At 40.9% G+C, this 15,786-nt stretch overlaps 1 protein-coding gene across 8 annotated transcripts in view; it reads left to right on the top strand.

Annotated features, from left to right (window-relative positions):
* ZPLD1 (zona pellucida like domain containing 1) overlaps window positions 1-2,307 on the top strand; it is a 161,656-nt gene extending 159,349 nt beyond the window's left edge. For all 8 annotated transcript variants that reach the window (XM_048966078.1, XM_048966107.1, XM_048966125.1 and 5 more), the window contains one exon: window positions 634-2,307. In XM_048966078.1, coding sequence (XP_048822035.1) covers window positions 634-806 — 173 coding nt within the window. In that variant the 3' untranslated portion in view covers window positions 807-2,307. The remainder of the gene's footprint in view (window positions 1-633) is intronic.
* Window positions 2,308-15,786: the final 13,479 nt, after the last annotated feature.

Here is a 15,786-nt window from a genome sequence, read left to right on the forward strand (position 1 = left end):
TAGTAGAGTGAGGAAGGAAGTAGGCTGCAGGGAGATCTGGGCTTTAATTTTTTTACAGTGCTTCTCCTATGGACACTTGGAGGACATTTTTCAGTTTGTATGTTATTTTGCTGGTAATGGGGAGTTGCTAATGATTAGTAAAGAAAGGATGGTCTGTTAAGCCATCCTGCTTCTTACTTGCTTGTAACAGGACCCAGTGGCAGAAGCAACTGATGCTGTCCTCAGAACTGTACTAGCTATCTGTTCCCTTATCTTCTTTGATTGGACCCCATAAAAACAGCTGCCTTTCCCTCCTGGCATGGAAACAGTTATCCTTACACCTCTGCCTCGACAGCTCTTGGGCCGTGGCAATTTTCTCCTAAATATAAAAGGTCAAGGTTGGTCACCCAGTGTGAGGGATTGTGTGTTGGAAGTATCCTTATTGTCTTTATTCCCCAGTATAATTGGTAGTGAAAGAACTACCAGTTTTCTAAGTATACTTAGATAAATTTTATCCAAGTAGACAGGTACTCATTCTGAAGTATAATTTTAGTCTTTTGCTGTAATTATTCTCTATTTGATATAAAGACAGCAGCATTTGGCACTGCTGAGAATTTCTAACCGGAGATTACCTGTGCATTTTTGTTCTTGCAGCTCAACACGGACCTCCTTTCCAGCTGAATTCAGTCACCAGTGCACTGATTTCAGGCGTGGTCATCCTCGGAATCACAAGTGTTTTCTTTTTTGTGTGTTCCCTAACTCTTCTGCACAGAAATTGGCCCAACAACTCAGTCTTGAGTGGCATCCGAAACCCAGTTTTTAACTGAAAGTGATTTACTTGCACTTTTTGAGGTTGCCTTTCTTGTCCATGAAATATGCTTCCACTAAAAAAAAAAAAAAAAAAGGCAACATTCCATCTGTATCCAGCTTCTATTCCAGCTATTCTTTATTTGTAGACATGCTAGACATTGTTGTGTGTAGGTAAGTAGCAGTGATATTGGTGACAATCTTAGGAAACAGAGAATCTCAATTGTGTTTGTGATCAGACTATATATGACATAACGCCCATGGGTGTGCTGACAATAGAGCTCGTGTCTTCAGCTTCCCAAACAGGTCTTAAAGCTGAAGATGCTTAAGGTGAGAACGTATCAAAATGTGCTATGCAAAACCTTATGCATTCAGAAACATTTCTACAATCATAAATGTCTGTTAAGATGAGAATCACTTACATTTTTTCATGTTTCATTACAAATTTGAAAAAACAATTGTGGCTCAGGAGGAAATTGTTATCATCTGTCTTGGCTAAAAAGAAACATACTCTTAGAGTAATTAATGACTTCTGCTTATTATTCATTTGAAAATGTTTTCTTAAGATACTTCTTCCATTGGATTGTGGTGATGGCACATAAAGTAACGCAAAACAGAATTTGGCTGGGTATCTTTGAGTCGAATGGTTTAGGGCAAATTGCTGTAGGTGCCAGGAAAAATGCTGTGAGTTTTGAGGTTGAAATCTTTTTTCCCCAACAAAATCATTGAGTGAGAATATGAGTGAGTTTTAACTCTAACTAATATTCTGCAGAAAATTAATTATGCACGGATTCACCACATCTACAACTTTCAGTCAAATTCTAACCCTGGGAAATGCTCTAAGGGGAGAAAGTATTCCTTTACCCCCTGCCTCCCTGAAGAGACAAGCAAATAAATGAATAGTAGGTCAATGCTTATTTCTGTAGCAAATTCTCCCCATGGATTAGACTTCTTCACTGCATAGATGAGGGGAAGAGGGCACCTAGAAGAATAACAGGCCACAGGCAGTACCATGCTGTTGACTCTAGTGAATCTGATAAACAACAAATTTAAATGAAGTTGAGAGTGACCAGTTGCCTTCAAACAGGAGCACTGGGCAGTGGTATAGCTGTGTAGACTAGACAAAATTCTGGTGTACAAGAGAGGCCATAGTAGACATGACATATAATAAGCTGGACTGGATAGACAGTTGGGATTTTGGTCACAGATTGATCAGTTAATTTGGAATTTAATTTTTTAAAGTACTGTACATACTGGCCTAGAGAAACACCTCTTTAATATTTGTCCTCATCCTATTTCAACAAAGTCTGCGTTTTCATTGATGTAACACAACTGGATAACAATCAGGGCTTCTTAGCTCTCAAGTCAGAAGATGTACAGACTCTCAGTTTTCTGTGATCCTACAAATGCTGTATAAAAGCCTGGTGTTCACAAAGTCCACTGTGCTGTAATGTGGTGTCCCTAACAACCAATACTGTGCCTGTTTTCCTCCAGTCTTAATACCTCAGAAACATTTTTGCACTTCAGGGGTTAGGTCTGATGACATGTAAAACATGATCATTTAATAAAATTATTTGAAAAAATTCAGAATGAATATTTTGTCTGAAGCATTTTTTTTTTCTTTCTTTTAAAGTATGGGGTTTGTGTATTTATGCAGTGACCTCATCCTGCAAAGATGAAAAGCGAAAGTTTCTTTAAAGTCAGTCTGTAAGAGCTTTCAACATAGACGATAAATTAATATAGCTCTAATGGCCCTTAAAAGGTAGTGATAAAACTCAAGAGATTTCTATCACAGTCTGGATAGAAATAAATTCAGAAAATCTGTTGTAATTAACTCAGAAACAACCACAGAAATTCCATAAATAAAATTCATACTATGTAACATACTACAGCAGCTTTAGTTGGATGTTTTTAGCAATGGAGATAGCCATTACCACGCTCAGGAAGCTGTTCCAACAGCTGATTACTGTCCCTGGTACTTTTAAAGACTATTTCTAATCTGCTCAATTGAACTGATGGTGAGTCTTTTCTAACTGAGATCTCACAAAATTTCCTTAAGACCACAGGAAAATAATAGTAAATGTTGTCACAAAAACTGGAGAAAGAAAAACCTCTGAAATAGTAGACCTGCCCTATTTCAGTTTCTATTACTGGTAAGAAATTTGTTGCTTTTATAAAAGACTTGTTCACTGAACTTTTCAAGGTTTGGTTAGCCTATTGCAAAAATTGTGTTGTTAATAATGTAACATGCAAACTGTGTTTTTCTTCTATAAAGTAAAAATTCTGGAGCAGTTTGTTTTGGTGAAGAACAAGATTATATGTTCTGTGTTGTCTGTGCAACTTTTTCTCATGTGAAAATTACTAGGTACTAAAAGCTGATCCCTCGCCAGTTAGGTTTGTCAAGTGAGTTCCTGCAGTCATCTGAACGTGGCATGGATGGAAAGTATCTCCATTGTTCATAGAGGTAAAATTCACTGCGGTTCACTCAGAGCATAACTCATAACCTCACCCCTTTAATGAGTTTCAAGAAACAGGGTAAGCAGGTGCAGGGTGGATGTGCACAAAAAAGGTTGTGCTTTATGAGAGGCAGAACATGAGGTGAGAGAGGAGTGGAGACGGCTTGGAAGTGTGAGTTACAGCCAGTGGGAAGAGACTCCTGGTGCTTGAGATACTGGGTTTGATGTGAAGCAGCGAATTAAAAAGACACTGTGCTGTATGAGAAGGAACTCTTCACACACATGCATAATCCTCTCGTGTCCATAATGTCAGCCTCATATAGGCTTTTAAGTGAAACTATATTACTTAATATCTCTTCTTATAAAACCCCTTCCATTAGCAGTGTCCATCAGCAAATGGCTTTACACAGAGGTCAGATTTCTGCAGGCGAGTGCGATGTACTGAAAAGTACTTAGATTGGTGACCCAGACTGTGAAGGAAACAAAAGAGACACCAGACAAGCTTGGTTTAAATCCAATAGAACTTAATAAAGCTATACAGAGGTGGAAATGCTTGCAGGCTTCTTGCCTTTGGAAGAAATAAATGGTATATCCAGCTGGAGCTAAGCACATCAGTGCTGGGGATAAATTCATTTAATATTTGGCAAACAGGCCTTGGGAAGTAAGCCGGAAGTTATTCAGGTTTCCTGCTTCATTTAGCAGACAGTATTTCTTACTCTTGGTACCTCTTAGGGTCTACAAATAAGCCAAAAACAGCAGCCTTGCCCTGTTAAACTGCTTATCTCTCCATCTGGAGGAGAAACAGGCAGGAGTATCACGATAAACTGAGAAATGTTCCAAGTGTGGCAAATTGATCCTGCCTCAGGTTGCACTCAGTTCTTATTTTAGTACCATTTAGACAATTCGAGGGCCTTTCAGGAAGAAATATAAGCATCTTTTTCTGATAAGTTGGAAGTGGAAAGGTTGCAGAGGAGAGCTACTATTGACTCGCCTGGCCATTTGATATGCAGGGCTGTAACGTGGCTCTTTGCCATAGTGTCAATTTTGAAATGTTTTTATAACAGCTCTGTTACTCACTCTTATTAAATCTTTCCCATTCTTTCGGAGAATGGTTGTGGATGTTTGTACAGTTAGCAAATACATCCTTGAGATGGTGGAACTGAAAGTATCAGGGAGGAATGTTGTTCATTCATCAGATTTTTCATGCGTCACCACTGGCAAACTGAGTGGGGTTGCTGGCTAGTAGTATGCTCATAATCTCTGCATTTAGACTTCATGGTATAGTGTGAAAATTATTTTCCAGCAGAAGGGACCTACAGCAGTCCTTGTAACCAAGATATATGCTTAGTAGGAGCTTAAATGTTCTGATAGATTGCTTCCAACGTACTGCTAAAAGGGAAAATCTTCAGTTCTCTGGGTAGACAGGGTGGTCATTCTACAAATACAGTATCTAGCCTGTATCAACCACTGTGCACAACCTGAACTAGCTTACTAAAAGCAAGGCCCCTGAGGTGCATTTATCAAGCCTGCTTATTTTGCATAAAAATGTCATTAAGAAAAAAGGCTTCCATGTGTTTCCAGTTTCCCCAGACTGGAGAATGGCTCAGAAGAGCCCCATGTTCCACCAGCTGCTAACTCAGCTTCCAGTCAAGATGGAAAGGCTGAGTGATGTCCACTGCAGGTATTGCTCAGGGCAGGTGACAGCACAGATGTTGTTGTGACTGGTTTCCCCTCAGGGTTTTAATCACTTGTCTCTGAAATCAAGCTAATGTCTGCTTCCAGTTAGTAGCTTTATTATTTATTCTTAGCAGGTGGTAACATCTGGCTATGCAGTAGCTGTTTTGAGGAACAGGAATAGTTTTGATGGCCTTAAACCGTTTGGAACACTAAGATCCTTTTCATCTTATGAACTAAGTAAAATTTATTAAACTAGGTTCATCTGTGTGTTCACAAGTTACTTTATGTAGCAGATATTTCTGATTTCTTTTTCTCCCAGTTTGTAGCAAATGAAGATAGTGGTCCTGTTGATTCAAATACTAAGTTGAATGTAATGCTAAATGAATGTAAGGGCCAGAGTTGGGTGTGGGATATGCACTGGCCAGTTCATTGGGTGCACATAGTCCTTCCCATTCACCTGTGTGAGTGATGTATCAGGGGATAAACACATATGGTGTGCACAGTGTTAGCATCTTATCTGCACCATCAAATCCTGCTGGCCAATGAGTCAATGCCATGCGATGAAGTGGTTGCATATAGTCATCACAGCACTGTAATTTATCTGGTCAGAGGCATGCAGTGGTGCCTTCTAGGCTGTGAGATAGCACTTTGCATGCACTTTGTAACTTGGCAAAGCATGACTGTAGCCTAGGTAATGCTCTTCATTTACATTGCTACCCATCTGCACTGCTGAGTAGCTTGTTCTGCTACAGGCAACGAGCACGCAGGCTTGGTCTGATGGAAGTGCTGATTACGTGTGCTAATAGAAGTGCATGATTTAGTGGGAAGTCAGTGCATTATCCTCCTCTCTGGGTAATTGTGTTTGCTTCTGTAAAGGAAGACAGAGCAGCAAGAGTGGAAGTCAGCAGTGCTATGGACAAGCAGGAGAGCTGCAACACCTGCAGAATGAACTGTTGAGATGTCATGGTGCAGGGAGGAGATACGACTTTATTCCCTGCCTGCACTCACCTGGAATTCAAAGTCTAGTGCCTGTGTGATGACATCAGAATTAGTTACTTTTTAAAGGTACTTATGGGCAGCCATGTGTCTGTTCTGGTCATGGTATGCTCCTGGGGCAGTTAGTGCTAGGTTAGGCTCTGTAGCGTGCACAAGGAAGTCCTTTGTCATCCTAGAGAAATCTCTTTTGATAATGAGCCTGAAATGGGATCAGAAGCAGGCAGAGCTAAAGCACTCACATACTTTCCTCTTGTTCAGATCTTTTCTGCAGCAGGAATAGGCTTCTTGCTTCAGCAACATTTTGACTTCTTCAGCATAGATAGCTGGAAGATCTATCAATACTTACAGAGGGCTGCACTTACATAATATGTAGATAAGATCCTTGCTATGAGTCTTTATTAAATTAATTGCACTTAATAAAGGTGTTTCTAGTCTGCCAGGCCAAATCTGTGGATGTGGCTTGGCTCTTAAATTAGGTAACAACTCACACATGCTTCTCAAAGCATGGCTCTGTTTCAGTACCTATGCCGTTTTAGCCTTTTAGTGTAGAAAATGCTATGAGCTCATGATGGCGTTCTCAGTTAACATTTTTCAGTTAGCAATTTGCAAGTTCTTTAAACCAATTAGGTCCCCCAAAGACTTCTCTGCAGACTGAACAAGTGCCATTCCCTCAACCCTTCCCCAGGTGTTCCATCCCCTGGCCAAATTACACTGCTGACCTGCCATCTTGCCAAGGCCCACTGCTGGCTCCAGGGTGCCTCACTGTCCATCAAGATCTCCAGGTCCTTTCCAGCAGAGCTGTTCCCCAGAATATGTCATTGAAGGGGTTATCCCTACTCAGATGCAGGACTTCGCAAATGTCCTTGCTAAATTTTCTAGGGTTCCTATTGACACATTCTTTCAGCATGCCTCAGTTTCTTTGGATTGCAGCCTTACTCCTGAGTGCAATCCCACCCATTTGCTGTCATGTGTAAACTTGATGAGAACATTCTGCTACCTCTTCCAGGCCATCGATGAAGGGGTTAAGTAGGGCAGGTCCCAAGACAGAGCACCCACAGTGTTCAGTTTGCTGCTGTTATCAGGTAGAAGAAGAACCATCAGCCACTGCTCTCTGAACACAATCATCCAACCAAATTTTTCCCACCTAGCTGCTCACTCACTCAGAACACAGCATTCTAATTTGGATAGAAGAATACTTTTGGAAACCACGTGGAAACCTTCCTTAGGTTGGAGTGAATGACACCTGCACTGCACTCACAAATCTATTCATTTGAACAGATTGGTCAAGTACCATTTTGCCCTTAGTAAATCCATATTTACTATTCCCTGTTACCACTTTCCCTTTCATGGGCCCATAAACATATTTCATGCCGTGTGATTACTCCAAATGCTGAAAAGCACTTGAAATTCAATCCAGGAGACCTGAGCATTGCTCCCCGCACGTACGTATAAAACTCATAGACGAAGTCTGTTTTCTATCCACCAGTCACTGGCTTGACCTGCTGTTGCTTCCATTTTTCCACTTGTTCAGAGATATTTTGCTGCTAGTTTAAGGTCCATGACTCATCATGTAGGATAGGGACAGTGATGCTGTGCAACATAGATTGTCCAGTTTGTTTGTTCTGAAGCAGGAAATTGTATGAAAAAATAAAATCCTGACAGAATGCTGATGTTGTAAAATGAGGCAGGGAAGTGATCATATGATTTAATTGGTTGATTCTGATCTGCCAAATTAGTGCATCTGGGTCAGTCCCTTGCTAGACATAGCTGGGTTCAACTGACAGACTGAATTGAGCCTATGCTCTGTGCCTTAATTCTTAACATCATCCATGTATCCTATTCAAATCAAAAAAGTAATCCTGGGCACTATTCCTCGTGCAGCTTTCCATCACTGTGTCTAATATTATTCTGACCTTGCCTCCTTCTCTCTAGGACTCCCTGGCACTGTCACCTTGTGCTATCTCATGACTGCAGTTCTTGGTGCTCCATGGGTTAATGGATACCAGCTGTCTTTCACTCCTGACCCTGGCCCACCATCACTGTGACCCACCTGTTGCTGCTCAGCAGCCTGGATCAGCCCTCTGCCATGACCATGGTGAGAGCTGTGGCAGCTCTGTTCCTACCATGCTTTGGGTCCAAATGCCAGTGTTCTTCTTCCTGCGGTGGGGAGAGGTTATACCCATGGGTATCTGACCTTCTGGCTTGCCTGGACTGCATTGACTGATGAGGAATTGTCTTGATCCACATATAAAATAAATAATATAGGTAACGTATATATATATATATATATAAAAAAACTTTATAATACATATTTTTTATTAAAACATTAAAAATAAGTAACAGAAGCATAAAACTAGAAGGATGTATGACTTTGTGTTTGTGAAACTGACATCTCAGTCTGCTACGATGGCAGCACCTGCAGTTCTTCATAAGTTCTTGAGGTGTTCTTCAGAGATTTTTGATGAGATTTTACTCTTCTGTAGTTATCCTTGACAACAGCTGTTCACAAATGTATGTACTGCCAAAAGCGATGACAAGAATAAGGTGTGACTGAGAAGTGATCAGTATTTCTCTCTCCTAAGGTGGGACTTACAAAGGTTGGGTAAAGAGGCATGATGAGATTTTTCTTTTGAGCTGAATGTTTGATTGCAACTCTGTACATTCCATTTGAAAATTCACAGATCATGTATTAATGTTGACTAAAAATGGAGTTGCAAATATGCAAAAAAGTTTCTTTTTACAGCAATCTTGAAACCTTTTCTTGAATTCCTTTATTAACATGGAAAGTGAATCTGCATATTTTTCGCTCTTCACAGGACTGTGCTCAGCCAAGGTATCAAAATGTGAAATGTTCATAGAATCATAGAATCACAGAATCATAGAATCATAGAATGGCCTGGGTCAAAATGGACCACAGTGATCATCCAGTTTCAACCCCTCCGCTATGGGCAGGGTCACTAACTGCTAGACCAGGCTGCCCAGCACCACATCTAGCCTGGAACTATTATGTTATCAGCTTATTGAGCTTGTCTTTTTGCATACTGTTATGGTTTGACACAGGGCACAGATATGTTGATTCTCACCTTGATTTGTTGGCATCACACAAGTATTCTGGATATTTCTTCCAAAGTGTGAGAGGGTGTGAGCGGCAGAGTCAGCACCTCACTGTGCCCTGCCCTCCACAGTGTTCTGTTGTCTCTTCAGTCTGTGCTCAAATGATGCATAATCAACTCATTGAATATATTTCTAAGAATCACATACAGATATTTAAAGCTTATGATCAAGTGGGTCCATGCTGCTGGCTGAGCTGAGCTGCGTGAGGCCTGTGGGCTGTAGGCTGGGGACACCTGGTTTAGCGATAGAGCTGGAAATATGGGCTTGATGACCTAAAAGTTCTATTCCAACCCAAATGATGCCACTGAGGAACAGGCAATGGCATCACCAGGTGACAGACTGTGACTGCATGGCCTGTGCTACTTATACTGGGATGCCAGTAGAGCCTGGCTCAGTCTGGATTGTGCAGAGCAACTCTGAGAGGTTAGAAGGGCAAGTAAAGCTTTGTGCTGTTCTGTGCTGTGCCTGTGGCTGATTGCACGTCCTGCATTTTCAGCCCCATGCTGTCCTTCCTGCACCAACAGCTGTCTGCCACCCCTGAGATCCCCTGGTCCAGTCTACTGAGAGCCTGCTCCTTGCTGCCTGTGTCAGCTGGAAAATGGGCAGCCTGGTCTGGTGGTTGGTGACCCTGCACATAGCAAGGGAGTTGAAACTGCATGATCACTGTGGTCCTTTTCAACCCAGGCCATTCTATAAATCTATGAATCATTGTATGAGCTGTGGTTGGACAGGGAGGCCATGGTGCAGTGCATCGAGTCTGCAGGCTGTGGGTTGAACAGGTCTTGTTATACCACAGCTCTATCACAGTGCTTCTTCTTTCTCACTTTCCATTTGCCTAGGATAAGGCATGTGGGACCACGTAGTAATGAAAGTGCATAGAGACTAACACTCTAGCAAATGAGTTCTTGTTTTGGTAAATGTTAAACTTACTGTTCCTCCAGGTCAGTCTGCAGTAAATAAATCTTCATGCTCAGTATATTGAGCATGCACTGCAGCATGGAGGAAGCAAAAAGTTACAAGCAACAGTAAAACTTATGCTAATATTTTTACTTTTACCTCACAATCAAAAATAAACCAAAATCTATGTGCTTCAATAGCATTTCTGTAGATTGTGTTTTGGTCTGGGTTTGCATAAAAAAAATTCACTGATACACTTTGATTTACATGTAAAACCAGCACGTGGGCCCTCTACAGTTAATAAAATAAAGCAAGCAGGATAGTTGTGTTCTCAGAAAACGTCCCTCATGCATTTCCCCATCTGTTTGTTCATATGATTTGTAAAGGTTGCTCTGATGCTGCGGAGACTATTTGCTATTCTCGTTGTTTTATGACTTTTGCAGAGGAAGAAATCTGGAGAGACTTATATACTGATTCTTGTTCCTGTTTCTGTGATTGACTAGCTTAAATCTGCTCACAGGTGTGCTGGGGCTGCCAATAATCTCTTGTATGTTGGATATGGTGATCGTTTGTCTTGTCCTGCCTGCAGACAAGGAAGCTGAGCTTTGCTGTTCTTGTTGTCTCTAAACTGCTTCCCCCTGTGAGAAATACATCTGTAACAACTGCAGGGCAGTGAATATGCAACAGAATATCCTAATAGGGTCTGTATCTGTAGATTTAATGTGGTAAAAACAGCCCAGCCTCTCAAATATATAGTTGGCACACAAATTAATCCCACTTAAATTGCTGAATGAAATGTGGAAATGTGTGTATTTTATACAGAAAGGTACCTTTTGTACTGGAAACTGCATGCTTCCTTTTCCTCATTGTTCTCATTCTGTTAATAGTTCTCTTTCCTCTGATGCTTTGGTTTCCTGCCTCAGAAGCTTTCTGAAACCTTTCCCTCTCTATCACTCACCTTTCAAGACCTTCCTCAGCACTGTCTAACTTGTGCTATAGACTCACTGGAGTTGGAAGCTCATTTCTTAGCCATTTTTAAAGCAACTAGGGACAGTTGAAAAGAGGAAAATGACAAGCAGAAACCTGAATTTTCTTTAATTTTTGCTTGAATATGTATTTGCTGAAGTAGAGCAAGGAAAGGGCAGGCTTGTAAAGTAGCCTTTGGCTGGGCTTTTTTTTTAGAAAAAAGCTGTATACTCTTCCAGCTTTCCTGAAACTCCTCTCCTGTCTTTCTTGACTTTGAAACATGCTGTAGGACTTGAAAGTCTGTTCTTGTTTTACTGTAATTGGGTGACATAGCTCATCAGTGAAATATGAGTGTTCAGTGCCAGTGTACAGAGAACACAGGAACTGTGAAGCTTGTGAGAGCTTAGAGAAGTTTATTCTCGCTTTATTCACTCTATCATCTTATGATCGACATTCAAAATCAGGGAGAGACAAAGGGATTTCAATGACATTGGTCTAATGTGGGATGATAGGGAGATAGTGTGAATGATTACTTAAGGTACACTGCAGATATGGCTTGAGTAATCAACTGTGAGGAAAGCTGGGGGTACAAAGTTGTGGTTTGGAAACCGTGCTGTGCTGACTTCCCAGCTCACCTGCTTCCATGGCTGGTAGGATGCCTGGCGCATGTAGCTACCAAAAGGTAACTGAGGTACTGTAAAGCCCTCAGCATCCTGAAGCAACAGGAGGATGATGGCCTGCTCTTCTTAGTATGTCTCTGTTACTTCTATTATACTTGTTACTTCTATTATACTTATAATAAGTGTACTTATTATACTGATACTATATATCAGAACATCTTGTGTAGCATCTTTCTTGAAAAGCATGTTCTGATGGGAGTGAACATTTAACACTGAAATGATGACAGAAAATAAGGAAGGAACCAGAATTATGATCAACAAGCATGAATGAAACGAAGTTTTGCAAGTGAAAGCTGAGAAAGCATCAGGCCCACACGCTTTTCTGAATCCACACTGAAATTTTGTTAAGAAGGTTCTGCAGTGCCTTCCCCTTATGGACACATCATCAACGTAAGCTACAGCCTGAGGGCAGAGTAAACAGGGCTCTGAAATTTGTGTGCTCCTCTGTCTATGGGGGAAGATGTGACACCTGTAGAGTAGCAACTATGATTGATATGCAGATGTAGTCGGATTGTAGCTGTTGGGTTATTTTGCTTCCAAACCAGCACATTTCCAAATCAGTACAAGCCAGCAAGAGGGATTTCCAAGCTGCTGCTGTTGTAAGTTAATGCTGGTATATTTACTGAGGCATCATATAATGGGAATCATTAAGGTTCGCATGCATAATGCTGTTGTGTCAGTGATGTACATGCAAACTCCAAAACTGCTCCTATCAACTCTGTGTATAGCACTGATGCATGAGACAGCTGCTGAGAATAGTGTTGGGTAAAATACTTCTGCAGTTTTCACACTTCATATCTAGCAGTAGGGAGAAGACACACAAAGATATAAGGTTTACATTGAAAATGAAATAAAACATACAATATATCAGGAATTTATGTATTTGTACATAAAGAGGTGACCTAGAACTCTTGATCTGATCTCTTGCCTTCTGTTGAAAGATGTAGAGCTGCTTTTTCTGCTTCCCTGCTATTTCTGACAACAGCTCAATATCTCTTTTCTATTGGGACTGACTCATCCCACGGACGGTGGGAGGATTTGAAGCTCTGCAGCTAACTTTATCCACCTTGGTACTTTATATCATGTCTGTCAATCACTGGAGTATTGAACAAGGCCATTGCACGTCACCCAGATGAGTTCTGAGAAAATGACTTCATGCTGCAAAATAGTGTCATTTTTGCTTTTATGCTCCTGCACACAGTACTGCAGTACTGTGGGTCTTTTCTCTTAGGACAAGGCACTGTTGTTGTTGTTTCTCTTTTTTTTTTTTTTTCCTGTGGATAAAGACCAAGCAGATGCCCTTTGTTATCTGCATAATAAGCACCTTGGTAGTAGCATGAAGGAATCAGTTGCTTTTTCAGGAATAGTGACAGATCAGTGAGAAAGCCAGCAACAAGTGCTGGCTAAAAAATCAGCCCTAGAGCAAACTCCCTCAAAGTGGACATCCCTCTGCCTTGGTGTAAAGGTAAAAAAGCTGCTGTGGGAGCTCGGGCTGCTGAAATCAACTGCCAAAGAAATACCAACAAGTGGCAAGAATTGGTTCTTCAATACATCTCCCTCAACAAATACAGGTTTAGAATTAATTAGATGCATTGCTTTGATTTTTTTTTTTTTTTACCATCTGCTATCAATTATTTGCGAAGTTATTTGCTTTGTACCATTTGTTAGTAAGGAAACTTGACTTGTTAATGCACTCATGTAGAATGGCCAATGGTCTGCCTGAACTGATTTTAAACTCTTGATAGCAGACCTATGAACCGCTGCTCTTGCTGCCCTTATTCCAATGAGGCATTTGGGTCCAGGTGCCCCTCTGCATTGGTCTTGCAGCACCTCAGATCTGGCCACGATTTTTAGAGACCAACTATGCTGCCTGAAGGTGAGTGGAATGTAGCATCATCAGCATCATCGCTCTGTTGGTGTTGGTTTAGAAATGCTGCCATGTTGTAGGTTAAAAAAACAAACAAACAAGCAAATAGGCAAAATTCTAACAGCTACTGAACCTTTCTGACTGTTTTATCTCAGATTGGATTCCTGTAATTGTCTTCTGTTTCTGCTGTCTACTCTGGGACCTGTGAAGTTATCTAAGAAGTAAAGCAAAAGCTTTAATTCCAAGAAAGCTCCTTTGTAGCCACCAAAGAGTATAATTGACTGCCTATAATTAGGATTTAGGTGTTTCTGCTTTGTGCTGGCCTGACATTTCAAATGACTTACTAAATACCCAAGCTCCCTTAACCTTAGAAGAAGCTGGTGAAGAAGACGTCTCAAGACTGTCAGAGCAGTAATCCCTTTGTACTCAGACTGAAGCAGTGGTCACTAAGGATGACCAGCAGGTGCCTAAACATAAACCTCTAGTGACATTTTAGACATGGTCTAAATACATGTTTAGACGATTTAGACATACTCTGCCTGGTTTCTGGTTTCTACTCCATAAAGACAATCATCTCCTGTAGGTTGTGTGGTGGATGTCTTGCTCACATTTGAGACCCAAACGTCTGTGCATAAGTGCTGATCACCAGCTCTCATTCATACAAATGGTTCAGTTGATAAAAAGCAGCACAAGCAGATAATGGTAGTACTGTGCTTAGCTCAGCAAAGGCTACTGACACTGTATATTAGTATTCATGCTGCAAAATCTTGGAGAAAGGCAAAGCTGTGTATAGTAATGTCAGAAGATGTAGAAAGTGTCCATTATTTACTTTGGAATAGAGAATGCTAGAGAATCCAGAGCCAAGCACTGATGAAACAATAAAGTATGAAGAGTATTCCTACACTCTTCTTGTTCTTGCCTCTTTTATTTATTTAGTCATTTCAGGGACAGTTCAGATGTATTTGGACTCTTGAATCTGCAAGTCTGGAGGTGTTGTGAAGTGCTTCCAGGAGCAAGGAGTTGCCTGAAGCTGAATGGCAAAGAACTTTCAGCTAATTAAGAGAATTGCTGTTGCATGTGCCCTGACACCTGGAGATGACTAATTGAATTTTCTCCTGTGGTACCAGATAACAGTTGCAACAAAGAAGCCCCTAGAACAACCATGGGGCTGCGTGGAACAAGGACCTGCCGACTGCTGAATTCCTCAGATTATAAACAGACAGCCTCGGGGACCTGAGGTAATAACCTCTGTTTTGGTACTGTTTCTTGTGCTAGCCTAACCTACCTGGAAAGGCAGGAGGTGACCCGTGAGCTTATTGCATTTCACATTTTTCTCATATTCTTGATGTCCTTTGTGAGAATGGCATGTGAAAAAAAAAATATGGTTCAGAGACCTGTTAATATTTTCAGACATTCCCTGCTAAGGAGGGAACAATCTCTTCCTCCATGTGGGAAGAAAGGGGATATTGTTTTATTTATAAGATGGTGGGAGGTGAAGGATGGGAGAACAAACAGCTGCAACGATAACATGGACTTAATATATGCTTAGGCTTAACAGGGAAGGTATTGTAGAAGAAAAAGGAAAAATATCTTAGAGATAAATAACAGAAACCTAATAACCTCCCTAAACATTAAATGATGCTTGAGGAATCTCAGAAGTGTTATTTGAAGATACCTCTCTTCTTACTATTTCTTATAACAATTATCTATCAGCAGATAGGGCAAAGCCAGTACTGCTTTCTTGAGATGCCATTGATGTTTTAGAAAATTGCTCCTCTGTGTTGCTGTTTCTTTTTCCTTCTGTGCTGGAGAGATTCCTTTTACTAGCCAAGACCTGGAGGTGATTGATGCTTGGAAGAAAGAAGTGATATTTGAATAGTTGGGGCTGCAGTGACCTACTTCTCAAGAATAGCTTGATAAGAAGCTGCAGTGGATTGTTCTTCTGGGTAGCTGTATCTTTCAAAAACACTTACTTTATGGGAATTTTAATCTCATCTCTGCCCCTTCCTAGCTTTCTACACGTGTGAAAATACAAAGACTTCCCTATGAGTGAGCTTATAAAACTATTCAAAATGAGTTAAATCGTGCAGTAAGTAGGTCCTGCCTGATAAGTCAAAATGTGAGAACTGCTATAATGTCACAGTGTGTTAACTCTCTAGAGGTGGTGGTCTGTGCCTGGGATTTGACACATCATTTTTGCTCACATTGTCTGCTTGCTTCTGTCTTCAGCTGCCAGCATTGCTCCTCCTGCCTTCCCTGCTTTCTTCTTCCACACCTTTCTCCTATTCTCTATATTTTGTTCTTTTTCCTTCTCTCTTAATCAATGTGCCTTCTCTGCAGCTCCAAG

This window comes from Lagopus muta, chromosome 1 (genome assembly GCF_023343835.1).
Source record: "Lagopus muta isolate bLagMut1 chromosome 1, bLagMut1 primary, whole genome shotgun sequence".
Taxonomy (NCBI): Eukaryota; Metazoa; Chordata; class Aves; order Galliformes; family Phasianidae; genus Lagopus; species Lagopus muta.